The sequence below is a fragment of the Penaeus chinensis genome, chromosome 37, assembly GCF_019202785.1.
Source record: "Penaeus chinensis breed Huanghai No. 1 chromosome 37, ASM1920278v2, whole genome shotgun sequence".
NCBI classification, from domain to species: Eukaryota; Metazoa; Arthropoda; class Malacostraca; order Decapoda; family Penaeidae; genus Penaeus; species Penaeus chinensis.
The window spans coordinates 20,130,644-20,145,643 of record NC_061855.1 but is presented as its reverse complement, the minus strand read 5'-3'; the positions used below and the strand labels follow the sequence as shown (position 1 = coordinate 20,145,643).

Sequence of the window (15,000 nt, the reverse complement as noted above, 5' to 3'; positions counted from 1 at the left end):
TGGGTGAGCGGCACGAAAGTATGAAGTAAAAAAAAAATAATCTTCATGCATTAGTCTCTATCTTTAGTGAAACGTGAGGCGAATGCCGAGCTGTACGTCATGAACCAAAATAGTATCGCCGCATGCAATGGTTACTAATTCTAAACCCTTAAACGCATCAAACAAATCAGATAAAAGAGGACAAAAGTCAGGAGTATATTGCCCGAAATTAAACACGCTACATCTTTAAAAAAAATAAAATTGCTTAACGAAAGGGAAAATCTTTAACCCCGATGCGATTACCAGCGTCCGACATTCAATATCCCAACTAAGTAAGTTCATTCCTTCACACTACGCAATCCGCCCTCGGACATGTCAACCATTTCCTCTTGGCATCGCAACAAACATTCTTCTTATTTTTTTGTCAGGGAGTATTTGAATCTAGTGAGTGAACATGGGGATATCCCGCGTCAATTGTAAAATAACACCCTTTAGGGATAATCACGTGACCGAATTAGAATTTTCCCGCCGAGTCTCCGTCGCCAAAAGCGCTGCGTCGACCAATCGAATTGAACCTTACAAACCACTTTGGCGTTTGGCGACTAATCGGAGAGAATCTTTCATATCACTTTGCCTTCTTTTGGCGACCAATGGGGATAAAGCTTTCATCCCTCTTTGGCGTCCTGCCCATCGAAAGTTCACCCAATAAGCCAATTATGTGTTTAATTTCTCTCATCGCCTACTCTTAAAGAGGCTTCTTACGCCCAGCTTTCGAATCTACGTCCAATGGAGACAAAACTTTGGAAAAAAAAAAAAAACCTAACGTTCCTCTGACAAAACAAGAGGCTTCTTACGCCCAGCTTTCGAATCTACGTCCAATGGAGACAAAACTTTGGAAAAAAAAACAACGTTCCTCTGACAACACAATTACGCTTTCTAACTAATAATAAAAAGTTTTCGTCACTCCGTGCGTTCCCCTAAGCTGAACTCTTAGAACTTGTGGTAGAAAGTTAGACGCAACTTGACGTGAAGAGAAGCTATTGAATTCACCGCTCGCTCGTTCAGCTTGGTCCATTAAACCCAAAGAGGAAAATAACAACAGTGTACCGAAGTAAACACACACACACACACACACACACACACACACACACACACACACACACACACACACACACACATACACATACACATACACATACACACACACACACACACACATACACATACACACACACACACACACCCATACACACACACTCATACTCGTTCTCATATTCATACTCATGCATATACACACACAATCACACTCTCACTCACTCATTCATCCACTCATTCATTCTCTCTCTCCTCACTCACTTAACGCCAAACCCTTACTTACCTGACGACTCCCTTAGCTGCCTCGAGTACTGGCGGAGGGTCCCTGCTGCAGGTGGAGAGGGACGCCCCTAGCTTGAATCCGTCGTTGCCCAGATTGCCCACCTTCAGCAGTGACGTCACGAGGAAGAAGGGCAGCAGCACCACAGACGCGCCCACGAGTCCCACGTAGGCGTTGAGTTCGACGTAGGGCGGGTCTGGGGAGGCGTTCGGAATGTTATTCAGGTGCTTGTACATGGCTTTTCTTCTCTCTCTCTCTATCTATCTTTCTCATTCTATCTAATTATCTAACTATTTATTTACCTAGCTATCTAACTACCTATCTACCAATCAATTTATCTGTCTGTCCACACTGTTTGTCTACCTACCTACCAGCCTACATATCTACCTATCTGTCAAAGAGTGTACTTAAGAGGCAATAAACATGCATGACACAAATGATGATAAACCACTAAAAGACCACAGATACTGACAAATTAAACACTATATCAAATAAAAACACCTACGCAATAGGCCACCAGCACGGGTGCCAATTAGCAGTAAGAGTCATTAAAGTTCTAACAAATTGCTTCGTCATCAACATTCAACAGGGACATCAATCAGAATGTTAATGCACTTTGGTTAATTAGAAGAGCTTTGCATGTGCACTCACAGCATAAGCCACAGACCAATCCCTATATTATTTCATTCATTCATTGAAAAAATATATGCAGTATATTGATCCCTAAGTTTTATTCCTCTTATTTTCATTCATTAAACATAACTCGTTGAAAATTGAATAGTGGTTAGTGTAGTGGTTTTACATTATCTATGTGAAGTTCAGAAAGCATTCAAAATAAAGAATGGCAGTCTGATAGTATAATAATGCTATTCTAATCTATTTCAATTAAACCGTATGAATGCTTAGTGAGATTCAGTTCTAATTAATGAATCATATGGAGGATAGCATTGTTACATTTCCCTTCTCCCCTATAATTAATCTATCATTAATATCTCTTCTTCTCCATCATTATCACACTCTCTCTACCTTGTACTTTCAAGACAGTCCCCATCATTATCATTCCCAATCCCCCATATCATTATCACACTCTCCTCTACGCCTCTCCTCCTCGACCTTAGTGCGAAAGACACTCACCTTGAGGCCAGGGCAAGGACGCGTACAGCAGGAACCTCTTTACGCCGTTGTACACCAGGTAGGCCATGAAACCGAGGCTCACCAGGCAGTACCAGATGGACCACACGCTGTTCAGGTGGTACTGGGAACAGCATGGCTTCGACTTGGGCTTCAACGGAGAGGTCTTGCCGTTGCTGAGGTTGTAGCTGTCGCCGTTGCTCTTCCGGCTGACGCTCGAAGGGTTGCGCTTCACCTTAGCTGAAGTCGGGGTCGAGTGTTCGGACGATGTGGTCGGCATGGTGGATCGTGACATAGTTTGTGACTGGAAAAGAAAAGAAAAAACTTATTAGTGGATGATAAAGAAATAACAATGGTATGTGTGTGAACAGTAAAAGACATGTCAATTTATAGCCCTTAATAACAAGTTAAGCACCAAATCCCATGAAGTACAACCATCTAGATGACGTGCTAGCTAAAAGCGACAAAAGGACTACACGCATTAAACCACGAGAAGACACAGTAATCAGGATAATCCCAACGAAAGAACCTCGTCATCATTCTCCCGCCAGTAAACTCTAAGGACGCGAACCCCCCTAATTTGACGACATGACCAACAAGTACTTCAATGACGGCGTCGAGGAGAGCGAAATTCCGAAGTGGCAATGGCGAGCGACCAGCAAGGGAGGGACTTAATATGTTGGCGAGGGATTAAGGGATTACCGATGCAGATCATGGCTTTATCGGGAGGGAGGCTCAGCGAAAGGGGAAATACCTAATGGCATGGTTATTTGTGTTGTCGTTGTAACCGACCTTCATGGCCAATGTAATTCCTATTAATACTTTGGGATTATCAACTTGTTGAACGTGTTGTTTCCATTTTTGTGTCTCTCGCTTTTAGATTAGCGATAAATGCTTATTTCTAATGGAGTCGTTCGCTGTTTAGGGAAGAAACCATTAGTATAGGACCGTAAAAATAGAGCGGTTTCTTGTTCTTGTTTCTTGTCCCCTTATTTGTTTCACGGCGAACGAACAAAAACAACACAGCGATTTATTCTATTTGACTTTACTGAGCACGCAAGCTTTGCCTATAAGTGGATATAGGGTTTTCTTTTCATAACAAATAAAAGCTACTTCGAGATAGACGGAATTCTAACCACAGGTGTTTTGCCCCATTTTGAAGTTGCTATCAGGTTTTCTTTTTTATCTTTTTTTCTTTCTCCTTTTTTAAACGATATGAACTGTCAAAAAGGAGAGAGAGAAAAAAAAACCTCGCTCGTAAAAATATACCAGTTATTCCTTTCTCCTAAAAAAAATATCGCGCAGAGAAACTTTCTTATCGCTCACATAAACATCATCAAATACTTCTTATCTTCCAAACAAGTTTCTTTCTCGCCCGGTCTTTTTTTTTTTTTTTTTTTTCTCGCTGCACCGTCTATTGCTTCGGGCCCTCCGACTTACAGTATTATAGTGCCGATGTGTACCTTCTTTCAAAAAGGTACACATCGACAAAGATAAACATATATTTTTTCGCAGGTGGACAGATATCTGATTGAACACACCTGATCGCTTTTCGAAACTCTTCCTCTCACGGAAGGACAGTCCCCATTCCTCCTCCCGACCAGACGTATCTCTCCACCACGCAGGACCCCCCCCCCCCCACCTCCGCACCAACACACACATCCCCCTCCCTCCACCATCCCCTCCCTCCGTTTCGGGAGTGGGTGCCATGTTGTTGTTTTTCCACCTCCTCCCCCCCTCCCCTCCCTCCCGTTTGGATGAGCTTGCCTAATGAACAAACAGAGCTCCATGTGGGGCGGCGCGACTCGCTCCTCCCGCACGGATGCGTTCACAGGTATCATGTTACATTACCGCAGAGATTTATGGCGAATGCTGTCGCCTCTTCTCCAATTTCCATGTCGAAGGTTCCATAAATATTCAAATGCCGCCCTTTGGTTTGCCGATGATGAAAGTCTAAGAAATGCACACACACATGTGAGTACATAAATGCACACACACACAGACAGAGATATATATATATATACATACACAATATATATATATATATATATATATATATATATATATGTCAGTAGATAGATACATAGATAGATGATAGCGAGAGCGAGAGGGAGAGAGAGAGAGCAAAAGAGAGAGAGAGAGAGAGAGAGAGAGAGAAAGAGAGAGAGAGAGAGAGAGAGAGAGAGAGAGAGAGAGAGAGAGAGAGAGAGAGAGAGAGAGAGAGAGAGAGAGAGAGAGAGAGAGAGAGGTGGGGGGGATAAGCTGCTTTATTTCCACCAAATCCATTTTTTTCATTCTATCGGGCAACCACCCATGAAGCCCACCGCGCAACCCTTTTATAATTAGAGTAGTTTCTGACCGCATCTGCTCCCATCTAATTAACAGTTATAAAAATGGCAGCTGCAGAGTCCCGTGCATTCAAATGGGGGAGCCGGGCAATGGTACGGATACGTGGCTCTGTGGGTCCAGTGCGAGTCTTCTTGCTAGACCACGGTTGATGTTAGAAAGGAGTCTACTCAGGCAGGGGTGGCACTGTTATCCGAAGTCCTGCTTTTATCCCGAAGAAGAGCTCGTGGCGTTGAACCGGGTCTTGGTGCGGATACCATATGCAGACGGCTTTGCGGATGCGGGTAGAGGTAGCGGGACATGGGTGGAGTGAGGTGTAATAAGGGATCTACGGGTGAATGGGCGTGGGTATGCCTCCGCTGGCCTGGTATAATGAGCAGTTATGGGGGGAGCAGATGCAGTTAAGCGAGAGGATAAAAAGGGAAAGAAAAAAAGAAAAATGAATATCTCTTCCTGTCTCCTTGTCGCTTAACCCTCCTTTTCCGTACGAAAATGTATCCACCTCCAAGTAGTCCACCTTTATCTTTACGTCCACCTCCATTTCCACTTCCACCTCCACCTCTTTCCGTTCTTCTTCCACCTCTTCCCCCTTATCCATCTCCAACCTCCTCTTATCCCCACTTCTCCTTCGCTCCCTCTGTTGCCCGATCTATCGCGCTTCCACTTACAGAGTATCAAGGCATCCGGTTGTTCAAACTATCAACACTGCATTACAGAAATCGCCTCGTCCGGATGTGGCTCATTTGTCCATCACTTGCCCGAAGCCAGAGTCAAAGCCGCTGCTAAAAACTGTCTTTTATATTCCCAGTGACAAAAAAAGGAGAAGAAACCGTGTCTTTAGCGCCATGGGTGTGCAAATCATAGTTCTCATTGTAATGACAAAAATCACCGTGCTAATACCCGTCTCTGATTGCCCTCTGTGACGCTCATTGCTTAATATTACTTTAAAATAATCACGAGAAAAAGAAAAGATAAAAAGGATACTAATAAAAATGAGATAATGACCGCGAACCTCTTGCGTTCGGCTTGACCCCAGTGGCATAGCCTTGCAACATCCGGTCTCTTTCGTACGCCAGACGGTGCAACAACGACCTTCCTGTCCCCGAGTCTGCAGTAGCGTGTTGCCAAGCTATCACTCCGCACTCATCTTCTTTATTATCCCTTATACGCTACTCCCTTTTCATGCTTCGTATACAAACAAACACAATTGCCAACAAGCAAACGTTTCGTAATTCGATGTTGGTAATTTCCGGCCGTCCAAATTATTAGTTATAATTTATCCTCATTACAATTGGTCGATGTTCTGCAAGTATCAGTGAAAGGCGGGGCATAACTGCGTCACACGATATTCGTAATTATCCATATGTTAATTCAGCATAATACATTCTCTTTTCATTCTCTCTTTTCTTTTTTTCATTATATCTCTTTCCTCTCTCTCACTCACTCTCTCACTCACTCTCTCACTCTCTCACTCTCCCACTCACTCTCTCAATCTCCCACTCACTCTCTCAATCTCCCACTCACTCTCCCACTCTCCCACCTTCCGGCCCTTCCTCCCTTTCCCTCTCGTTCTCCCTCTCGCTTTCCCTTCTCTCCCTTTCTGTCTCTCTCTCACCTCCATCTCTCCCTTTCTGTCTCTCTCTCACCTCCATCTCTCTGAACCATCGCCCTCCCTTCGGCCAAAGCACCAACCTTGACCTACACCCCCCCCCCCCCCCACATGCTGCCTCCCACCCTGTGATCATCTCCGAAATAAGCGATTTTCCCATGCGGGGCCGACCTGCTACTCGTCCCCGCCTTCACACGCCGGTGACCTTTGACCTGCACGCCCTCCTTCCGCTGGATTTGGAAGGGTGGAGATATAAAGGGAAGAGAAGGAAGAGGTAGGGAGAATGAGAGGGAAGGAGAGAGAGAGAGAGAGGAACGAAAGACGAAGGGAGGGGAGGGAGAGCAAGAAGGAGGGGGTGGGGGAAAGGGGAGGAGAGAAGGAAGGAAGGGGGACGGGGGATAGGGGAGGAGAGGGGGAAGGAAGGGGATGGGGATAGGGAGAGAAAGAAGAAGTGAAGGAAATAATGGAGGAAAAAACAAGATAGAAAGAAAGAGAAAACAGGAGAGAAAAACTAGCGTCAGAGAGAAAAACAAGGAAAGAATGGCGGAAACAAGACACGAGAGAGAGAACGAGAGAGGAAAACAAGTGAGAAAGATAAGGAAAGAATGTAAGGTAACAGAAAAACAGGAATGCTGACAGACAGAAGGATAATGAGACAGCGAAGTGCACAAACCGAAAATATTCCACAACGAGGGGGAAAAAGAGAAAGAGAGAGACACAAGAGAGGGAGGAGGGGGAAGGAGGGATGGGGAGGGGGGTGAAGGGTCGGATTACTCCCCGTTGGATTAGGGTTACATCCTAAATTTACCGCAGTTACTCCTCGTTACGCAAATTCAGCACAGAGCCACTCGCATTCACTCAAAAACGAACTCTGCCAATACGGAAACACAAATATTATTCGGTTTCACCCAAAATGCATTTTCTTTGAATTCTTTTCCTTTTTAATACCACATAACTGCCTGTGGTGTTATGGTACAGTTTGTGCGGATTTGCTATATATTTGTTTCAATGACACTTTTAAAATCCGGATCTGGGTACAGAGTTCCAGAGTCCATGTTCATTTTATTTACCTTTTTTTTTAAAGCCAGGGAAAGTGATCTTATCCCTCTATTGATTTCATGATGGAAGGGCGGTTTTCATCTTGCAAGTTGCGAAGCCTTATATTATACCAGAGAATTCCTGGAAAAGGTTTTCTCCGTGAAATAGAAAACCAAATAACCAATACAGAACTTCTTTCATTGTTGACAAGTCTTATAACCCAATACGGAAACACTAGCACCAAAAAAGAACAGTTATGTGCGTATTGATATTGGCTTACATGTGCGTACGATCTCTCCAGGGATAAAGAGTAGCCATGTGTGTACTGATATTGGCTTACACGCGCCCCATTTCACGTATGGGTATCCCTCGGGACCCATCGGCCAGGTGTCGAGAGGTAAATGCGCGGGGATGTATGGTCGGAAATCCCCTTTCAAAAGGCCGCAAAATCGCCCAACTGTTATCTCGAAAAAGCTTCTAGAGCGAGATTCTGAAAGGTATGGTGCCATATTTCCTGCTATAGTGTGTTTTTACTAAACTTTATTTTGTTTAGATTACCCTCTTTATTAACGCTTCTATTAATATTTATTGAAGGATTTAAAATATTACTAAGAGTATTGTTATTAAATTTCTCCCAGAAACGTTTATATACAAAATGCAGTTATCCGACCAAAAAAGTAATGCTACTGTGCGAATATCCTGTTTGATATCAATCATATTGTTATTTCTAACCTGCACACCATGAAATAAAATCATTATGACACATGTTACCAATACCAGAACTTTCTAACCTTAATTGCAAAAGTACACACGAACTGTCATCACAGTTGTGCCCCAGAAACGAGTAAAAAAGAAATTGAGTTGGACCTGAACTTTTCTCCTAGAGGCGCCAACAATGCTGTTCTGTAATTTGACTCCTTTTCGGCTTCAAATTACCTGTCCCCCCACCTCCACGGCCTCACCGCCGTCGACGTCTGCCTCCGAACAAAATATAATAAATTAATTCCTTGTGGACATCACTGCACATGCGCGGTTGAATCCGATACCGCCGAGAAGAGGGAGAGAGGGGAGTGAGGAGAAGCCATGATGTCGAGCGATAGGGAGTCATCACCTCAAATCGTCATTAAGGCCATAATTACGATACAGACTCATCACGCTCTAGTCCTTACGATGTGTGTCGCGAATGTCCTTTTTACGCTCCGTCCCCAAAGACACACGTCTCCGTTTTCTTCTTGTCAAGATTTGAAGGGATACTATGTCATTTTTTTGTATCATGTTAATTGGGATCACTTTGTTCTTGCTAAAGACGGGAGAGCGCCAAATGGAAGGGCAAGTCCGTAGCAATATAGCAATCAATAAATCCTGCAAGCGAAAGAGGGAACAGTTTCCATCATCAAAGACTATAGAGGGGTTAAAAAAGAGAAAAAATTGAGGGATTGATCAAGAGGCCTTACCGAGAGACTGATCTTGCGGGAGAGAAAATAAACAAGACAAGCACTGCGGGAAAGGAAAATAACTTGAGGCCAGCTGGGAACACACGTCCCGACTAGCACGTCTAAGAGATTAATGTACGGTAGTGATCTGCGTAACAGATATGTTTAGGAGGTAGAAGGAGAGCCAGGAAAAACTTGGAGTATGACTGAAAAGAGAGAGAAAGATAGAGAGAGAGAGAGAGAGAGAGAGAGAGAGAGAGAGCGAGAGAGAGAGAGAGAGAGAGAGAGAGAGAGAGAGAGAGAGAGAGAGAGAGAGAGAGAGAGAGAGAGAGAGAGAGAGAGAGAGAGAGAGAGAGAGAGAGAGAGAGGCAGGCAGGCAGGCAGACAGACAGAGGCGGAGAAAGAAAAAAAAACATACAGACACAGACAGAGAAACAGACATATAGAGACTCACTTAGAGAGAAACAGACATATAGAGACTCACTTACAGAGAAACAGACAGACAGAGGCAGAGAGAAACACTGAATGTCACGTTTAATAGACAGCTGACGCCGCCGAGCCCCACACGTAACAACTCCCGGCCGAGATGAGCTCAGATAGCGCACGCTGCAATAAATCGACTCATTCGCAAGCACATGTTTCAGTACGAGCAATTATCCTACACGCCCGCAGCCTCGCAAGCATCTATAGTGTTACTATACAAATCCATCGATACAATTGCAGTACAGATATGCGTGACGTTTGCAAGCACGTGTTTGGTGTACTTGGGTTTGAAGCAAGTATTGTTTCGAGGCTAGATTTTTTTTGTAAGTTCTCGGCTCAAAGGAATCACTCAAGCGGTATGAATCACTTCTCTCGGACCTCAAAGAAGATAATTAATATCCCTCTCTCTGTAAAGAAAAAATAAGGAGGAGGAGAAGAAGAAGGAGGAATGAGGAGAAGTAGGCGGAGGAAGAAGAAGAAGAAGAAGAAGAAGAAGAAGAAGAAGAAGAAGCAGGAGGAAGAAGAAGAAGCAGAGGAGGAAGAAGGAGCAGAGGAGGGAGAAGATGAAGCAGAGGATGAAGAAGGAAAAAGAGGAGGAGAAGGAGAAGATGATGATGAAGAAGAAGCAATGTAATGTGGTTCACATAAATGAAGAAAAAAAAACACATGTACATAAATAGTCACAACCCGACCGCCAAACAAACAAAGGAAGTAACTAAGCATTTCCCCAACTGCACTTGGGGGTGAGTGACTAAGAGTGCATTTATGCGTACATGCGTTTCAGGGGCATTCATGTTTGCCACCACGAATCTAGTAACCAAAATGCGTGTAAAATGTGGCAGTATCTAATAACTGCCCGCAGAGAGAAGAAAAAAACAAGACCTTATATACTCCAATTGAAGTATATCTCAAATTATTGTTGATAAAAACGAAATCCAAACGCTTGCAGACACTCATTTGTTCTCTCTCCTCTCGGTCTGAACTCTGGTGGCGAGATCCGGAAAAATACAGGAACAAAAACGGCGACTGAACGGGACTTTCTCTTTGACACAGATCCATGTCCTGTCTCACAACATATATCAAGTGTAAATAAACATGAATGAAACATGTTTTTTAATGCGCATATACTCGTTCACACAAGCACACAAACACTCACAGATATATACATAGACATATACACAAAAACACACATGCAAAAACAGACACACGCACACTTTCAAGGGCGTGAACATGGTCAATATTTGCCGCGTGGTGACGTCATGACTGAAGAGAATGACATCATTATACTTAATCTGGACACTTGCCAGTTTCTACAATAGTGAGAAAAAAATAAAAAAAAAGAAGAAATAAAGAGAGAAAACGTGAATATATGGAAGGTCAGAAATAGAGAGAGAGAGAGAGAGAGAGAGAGAGAGAGAGAGAGAAGAGAAGAGAAGAGAAGAGAAGAGAAGAGAAGAGAAGAGAAGAGAAGAGAAGAGAAGAGAAGAGAAGAGAAGAGAAGAGAAGAGAAGAGAGAAACGGAGAGAAGAAGAAAAGAGAAACGGAGAGAAGAGAAGAAAAGAGGAACGAAGAGCAGAGATGAGAAGAAAAGAAAAGAGAAACGGAAAGAAGAGAAGAAAAGAGAAACGCAGAGAAGAAGAAAAGAGAAACGGAGAGAAGAAGAAAAGAGAAACGGAGAGAAGAGAAGAAAAGAGAATCGAAGAGCAGAGAAGAGAAGAAAAGAAAAGAAGAACGGAGAGAAGAGAAGAGAAGAGAAGAGAGGAGAAGTGAAGCTAAGAGCAAAGAAAGTGCTCAGATCTCCTAAAGCAAAGTTTGGCCAAACGTTAACTTTGAAATTCAGTTCATGTTCCTCCCTCCCATTTTCTGTCTCATATAACTTTAGCTACGCAACGTGAAATAGAGTGAAAGGGTGATAATAATAATAATAATAATAAACTGTAAAGAAGAGAAAAATGAAAATACAAATTTGCCGAATTTTAAAGCGAGGAACAGATTTCAGCCGGAACTGATTCCTTCGTGTAAATACAGACGAGAGAACTTCAGTGGGATCGGGACTCCTGCCACTTCCCCGTCGGCTTTCTCTGTCTGTCTGTCTGTCTGTCTGTCTGTCTGTCTGTCTGTCTGTCTGTCTGTCTGTCTGTCTGTCTGTCTATTTTTCATCCGCACTTTCTCTCTCTCTCTCTCTCTCTTTCTCTCTATTTATCTCTCTCTCTCTCTCTCTCTCTATTTATTTATCTCTCTCTCTCTCTCTCTCTATTTATTTATCTCTCTCTCTCTCTCTCTCTCTCTCTCTCTCTCTCTCTCTCTCTCTCTCTCTCTCTCTCTCTCTCTCTCTCTCTCTCTCTCTCTCTCTCTCTCTCTCTCTCTCAATGAGTCATCCTTCACCTTCTTCCGTTTTCTTTCGTTCTTTGTCTTTTGTTCCTTTAACGCCGTTTATTTAGTTTTTACACTTACTCGCTGTTCCTTTATTTCTTATTCCCAATTTTTTTTGTATGCTTTTCCTCTCTTCACCTTTCTTCCCTCCTTCGCCTTTTTTTCCCTACCAGCGATAAATCTTATAGAACGCAAAAAAAGAAAGATAGAAAAAAAGTGCTTATCAACTTAGGGGGAAATCTACATAACAAAAGAATCCATTTAGAATACCCAATATGATAAAAGCCCGCGGGGAAGTGTTATATAACGTACTTGAATATGTGGAACAACAAAAAACAAAATAAATAGTAGTAGTAGTAGTAGTATTAGCAGTAGAAGTAGAAGTAGAAGTAGTAGTAGTAATAGTAGTAGTAGTAGTAGTAGTAGTAGTAGTAGTAGTAGTAGTAGTAGTAGTAGTAGTAGTAGTAGTAGTAGTAGTAATTATATTACTGCTACTACTACCACCGCCACCATTACTACTACTACTAATAATAATCCCAATAATAATAATACGATGATGATGATGGTGGTCAGAATAATAATAACAGATACTATTACTAATAATAGCAATCATAAAAATGATAGGTACTACTACTACTGATAGCAGTACTAATAAAATATCCGCGCCTCCTATCTCTTCCTCAAGCGATGCCAACAGAGACACGATTGAAGGCAGGGGCGGGTGAGTCATCAGCTGTCTTGGGCCGATGAAGGACTGCCCTTCACTCTCCTCTTTCTAAGAATCGTCTTCGGGTTAAGATTAAGAGTTAAAAAAATCATATCTAAGGCACTTTAAAAGATCTTTCTGTAGGGCTTCTGGCAAGACATTGAGATCAAGTATGCCTGTGTGACTCCTGGTGATTTGTGGTTGCTGATTTCTTTGTTTCTCTTTCTTTTCTCTTTTCCTTTTTCTTTTTTTCTTTTTTTTCTTTCTTTCTTTACTTTGTCTTTTCTCTCTTCTTTGTATTTTTTTTTCTTTGTCTCTATATCCCACTCTCCCTCCCTCCTTCCTCCTATCTCTTTCTCTGTAAGTTTTTTTTCTCTCTCTCTTTCTACCCCCTTCCCCTCTTTCTCTGCCTGTTTGTTAATCAGCTTCTCTCTCTCTCTCTCTCTCTCTCTCTCTCTCTCTCTCTCTCTCTCTCTCTCTCTCTCTCTCTCTCTCTCTCTCTCAATTGTCCCCCCCATACTCCTACACGTTCTCTCATATTCCCTCTACTTACTCTCCCATTTTCGTGCCATTCAGAGTCTTCACACCCATTCCTCTTCTTCATCCCTTTATCTCGCCATTCCCATCACCTTCATTCCCCAGCTCTCTCCCCTCTCCCCATTCCCAGTCCTTCAGGCCTCTCCTCCTCCTCTCCCCCGTCCATCCAAATCCCCTTGGAGTTTTCCCCTCATCGTGCTCCCTTCTTCCCCCAACGCCGGACTCGGGACGCAGGGCTGGTTGCCATGACGACGGAGGCTGCTGTCGCCGCTCATCTCGCGCGGACGGCTTGTAGGGGCGTTCCCCAAGCCTCGTCCGCAGCGCTCGACTCCCTTGTCTGGCAGCGAGGGCGTTTGGCTGGCGTCCTTTTTGCTGCCGCTCTTGCCCGACGAAGGTCTCCCAAGTGAGCGTCATTTCGTTTCTTCTTCGGGCGAGGCCTTCGGGCGACGTCGTGCGTGTTGGGTTTAATCAATCGTATCTTTTGGCTATTTGGTTGTTACCACTTTCGTCTTTCGTCTTCGTCTCAATCTCTCCTTCTCCGTCTTCCTCTTCTCTTTCTCTTTCTTTCTTCGCTGTTTCTCTTTCTCTCTCTTTCTCTTCCTCTTCCCCTTCTTCTTCCTCTTTCTCTTTCTCTTCCTCTTCCTCTCCCTTCTCCTTCATTTCCATTATCCTCCCCTTGTCTTTCCGACTCTATTTTTAAGAAATATCTTTCTCTCCCTCTATTTCCACGCCTTCCCATCTCTTCATATCATCTTTCTCCCTCGCATCTCACATGTCTCTCATAGTTGCCTCAGGTACAGCACTAATTGGGTTATTCTTCGCTGTTTGTGCCAGACCAGCACTCGCCACACGCCTCCTTCGCTGTCATTTCGTGGACAGCTTCATCAACCGAAGGAGTGTTACACAGACCATATGCAGGCAGGCGAACAGGCACCACAGACACTCACACAAAAGCAAATACGAACACATACCAGCACAAACATTCGCCTACGCAATTCTAGTCCCTCATCGTACTTTTCTTTTATGCATCTTCGTATAATCGTTTTTTTTTCTCTCTCTCTCTCTCTCTCTGAGTTCCAAGAAACCTCCGGCTTGAGGGTGAAGCCTTGTTTACGTTACGTTGTATCGATCCCCCCCCCCCTCTTAACAAGCCTCATTTGGGCTTCTATTGACAACCGCTAATGATGGAAAGCCTTAAAAGTATTATCGATCCACCTTGATTTATGACTTAGAAGAAGCCACCCGCTGCACATATAAAAATATCATACAATGAAAGATGACGAAACAAATGGTGATGAGAATGATAAAGAAAGGAGAAAAAGAAAAAAGAGGAAGAGGAAGAAAAAAGAGGAAGAGGAAGAAAAAGAGGAAGAGGAAGAAACATAAGAAGGAGGAGGAGGAGGAGGAAGAGAAGGAGGAGGAGGAAGAGGAGAAGGAGGAGGAGGAGGAGGCAGAGTTGAAGAACTATTTAAAAACAACCGACTAAGAGTAAACATGCTCCAGCCCATGCTAATAAACACAGCCGCGCATGCATATTCATGACTTTGGGCTCGAACGATCTTATCAAATAAAAAGCCTAAGGCGGAATGCATCTTGAATCTCATTTGTAATCCTGAATTCGCGAAACTCCCCTCATAGACCCCCCTCCCGCCCTCCCGGCTGTCCCCTTAACCCCCCCACCCTCCTCCCTCCCTCCGACCGACTGTTAACACTTGCGCAACAGAGCAATGTGGGAGAACAAGTGGCGGGCAGCCTGTTCCCGGTAGATGCCGAATAGAAGTTATGCTGCGCTCTTACACATATCTTTGCCCACCTCTGAAGCTAAAAGAAATACGTGCAAAGAAAAACTAATCGTCCGCCATGGGAGTAAAAGTGGAAATATTTATATTGAGGGGAAATAATTTCTCTGAAAATACACAAGCCCAGCTCCGCGAAGCCGGCGGCGCCAGGGTCTCAACGCGCGACATATTGGACAAGTGACCGTCTGCGG

At 43.7% G+C, this 15,000-nt stretch overlaps 1 protein-coding gene across 1 annotated transcript in view; it reads right to left on the bottom strand.

The window, feature by feature from the left end:
- Positions 1-15,000, bottom strand: part of LOC125045558 — a 57,055-nt gene that overhangs the window by 25,104 nt on the left and 16,951 nt on the right. The window contains exons 2-3 of the mRNA XM_047642882.1: positions 2,489-2,789; positions 1,358-1,550 (exon numbers count right to left, since the gene is read on the bottom strand). Coding sequence (XP_047498838.1) covers positions 1,358-1,550; positions 2,489-2,780 — 485 coding nt within the window. The 5' untranslated portion in view covers positions 2,781-2,789. The remainder of the gene's footprint in view (positions 1-1,357; positions 1,551-2,488; positions 2,790-15,000) is intronic.